This window comes from Heteronotia binoei, chromosome 19, assembly GCF_032191835.1.
Source record: "Heteronotia binoei isolate CCM8104 ecotype False Entrance Well chromosome 19, APGP_CSIRO_Hbin_v1, whole genome shotgun sequence".
Lineage (NCBI taxonomy): Eukaryota > Metazoa > Chordata > Lepidosauria > Squamata > Gekkonidae > Heteronotia > Heteronotia binoei.
Genome location: NC_083241.1, coordinates 5,917,293 through 5,919,386, shown reverse-complemented (window position 1 = coordinate 5,919,386; position 2,094 = coordinate 5,917,293). Strand labels below are relative to the sequence as shown.

At 53.1% G+C, this 2,094-nt stretch overlaps 1 protein-coding gene across 1 annotated transcript; it reads right to left on the bottom strand.

The window, feature by feature from the left end:
* Window positions 1-344: 344 nt before the first annotated feature.
* On the bottom strand, window positions 345-1,738 carry KBTBD13 (kelch repeat and BTB domain containing 13). The gene is given in 2 exon segments (XM_060260108.1): window positions 345-376; window positions 379-1,738. Coding segments are annotated over 2 exon segments (1,359 nt in total). The 5' UTR covers window positions 1,706-1,738.
* Window positions 1,739-2,094: the final 356 nt, after the last annotated feature.

The following is a 2,094-nucleotide window of genomic DNA, read 5'->3' as shown; positions in this document are numbered from 1 at the left end:
CTTCCGAGATCTGATGCGATTGGGCTATAATGCACCACCTACCTTCCTGAAAGACCTACTAGTTCAAGACCAAAAAAAAACCTGCATGGAATGACCATTGTTCAAGACCCACAGAACTAGGAACCTGTCAAAACATCAAGTCTTGCAAACACCACACTGGGCGTCACCCCTAAAGCCACCTCTTTTGAAGGTTTTGTTATCTTAGAGGAACCAAGAGAATTTGCTCAAACCTCTTTGCTGTGCCTCTGGAGAGCTAGAGAAAGAAAGAGAAACCATGAGCATCCTGTCCATGGGTAAGAAGTCATAAGTCTCTGGACACTCTACATAGCAGAGATCCGGGCAACTTAAGTTGCAATGCTGTGATCTGTTCTCGGAAGCGGAGAAGGAAGGTCTGTAGAGAACCGCTTCTTGGAAACCCAGCCTTCTCCTTTTTGAATTTCCACGTATTCTCCTCGATGCTGTACAGCAGCGTTAGCATCTTGTTGACCGTATAAACCGTGTCCCCCTTGATGACGGCCGTGAAAAGGGCCCCTTTGCTGTTCATGTACTGCCCCGGCAAAGATGTCCACTGCTTAGTGGTGAGGTTGAAACAGTCAATCACGCAGCGCAAGAAGTCGTCAAAGGGCCCGTTCCTCATAATGTAGAGATTGTCCCTATGGGCTACCATACAATGGCCGTAGCTTTGAGGCCTGTTGAGGGTCGAGACAGGAAGCCATTCATCCTTCTGAGGCTCATACTCATAGATGATGGTTGTGTCCAGAGGTTTCCACAAACAAACGAAGATGCGCCCCATTGCTTGGGCACAGGGGGCCGCAGCGGCTGGCTGGGGCAGGTCAGAGACGAAGCTCCAAGAGCCGGTGGACATGTTGAACCTCTCCACCGACTTCAGCGGGGTCTTCTCAAATTCCCCACCGATGGCATACAGGTAGTCCTCATGGGCCATCAGCGTGATATCGTAGCGGAGCTGCTGCGGGCTGGAGAACTCGCTCCAGGCGTCGGCCGTGGCGTCGTAGCAGAAGCTGTGCTCCACAATCTGCTTGTTGTAACCATGGACCCCGCCCACGATGTAAATCTTGTTATCCCTCATGGCCATACCTGCCAGGAATGTGCTGGCTCTCAGCGGCAAACAGGATAGTGTCCTCCAGGCGTTCTTCTCCTCATCCAGGTAGCAGATGGTTCGCGAGAGGTCCTCCAAGAACTCGAAAGTGGGCGTGTGGGCTCCCACGGCCACAAAGGTGCTGGGGACCAGGGACTCGACGTAATCCAGAAGTTCTGGAGAGAGGCAATCCAAGTACTCTTCCAGGTCGGAGTAACCGTCCCTTATGTACAGCGCGGCACTGTGGAAGAGGTCCAGAAGTCCAAACATGGCCGCCGCTTGGTACAAGAGGATGCAGTTGTCAGAGTTGAGGGAGTTGATCAGGTATCGGGCCATGGCTTTGACCTGCAGGAAGGAGGCGCACTCCACCGCCCGGAGGTTCTCCTCGCAGCTCAGCGTAGGGTAACCCCCCTCGAGGATTTTCAACATGATGAGGAAACCCGTGGCGCTCAGATCCCGGATCTGGATCTCTTTCTGCGTGCTCTCTTTCATGCCGGACTGAAAGAGCGCACGGAAGTATTCGCTGTGTTCTACCAGAAGACCTTTGTCCACAAAGAAAACCTCTTCTTCGACGTGGACCTTCACCCGCTCTGCAAAGTGCGACTGCATGGTCAAGCCGAGGCCGGATGGGTCGCCAGGACAACTTTCTCGGCCCTTAGCCTGTCGAGGAGAACGCAAGCGGAGACCGGCGTTCCCTTCGGGGGATCTTAGGGCCACTTCTGTCTTTCTGTATCCGCTCTGGCAGCTAAGAAGCTGCAAAGTTTGTCATAGAAATGCCTTCATCTAAAGATAGCTGCGCCATGTGACCTGGGCGGCTGACAACGGTCTTTCCGAAGGCAACTTGCAAACTGATATCTGCGGTGTTTGGCTCCAGCGCAGAAAAGGTGTTAGAGCTGAGCAGATCATTTGGGGTCTCTCAATTAAAGGGAAATGAGCTGGGCGGGAAATACCTTCCAGACAGAGTATCAGGACAGAGCTGCAGGGAACCAGGTTGCTTG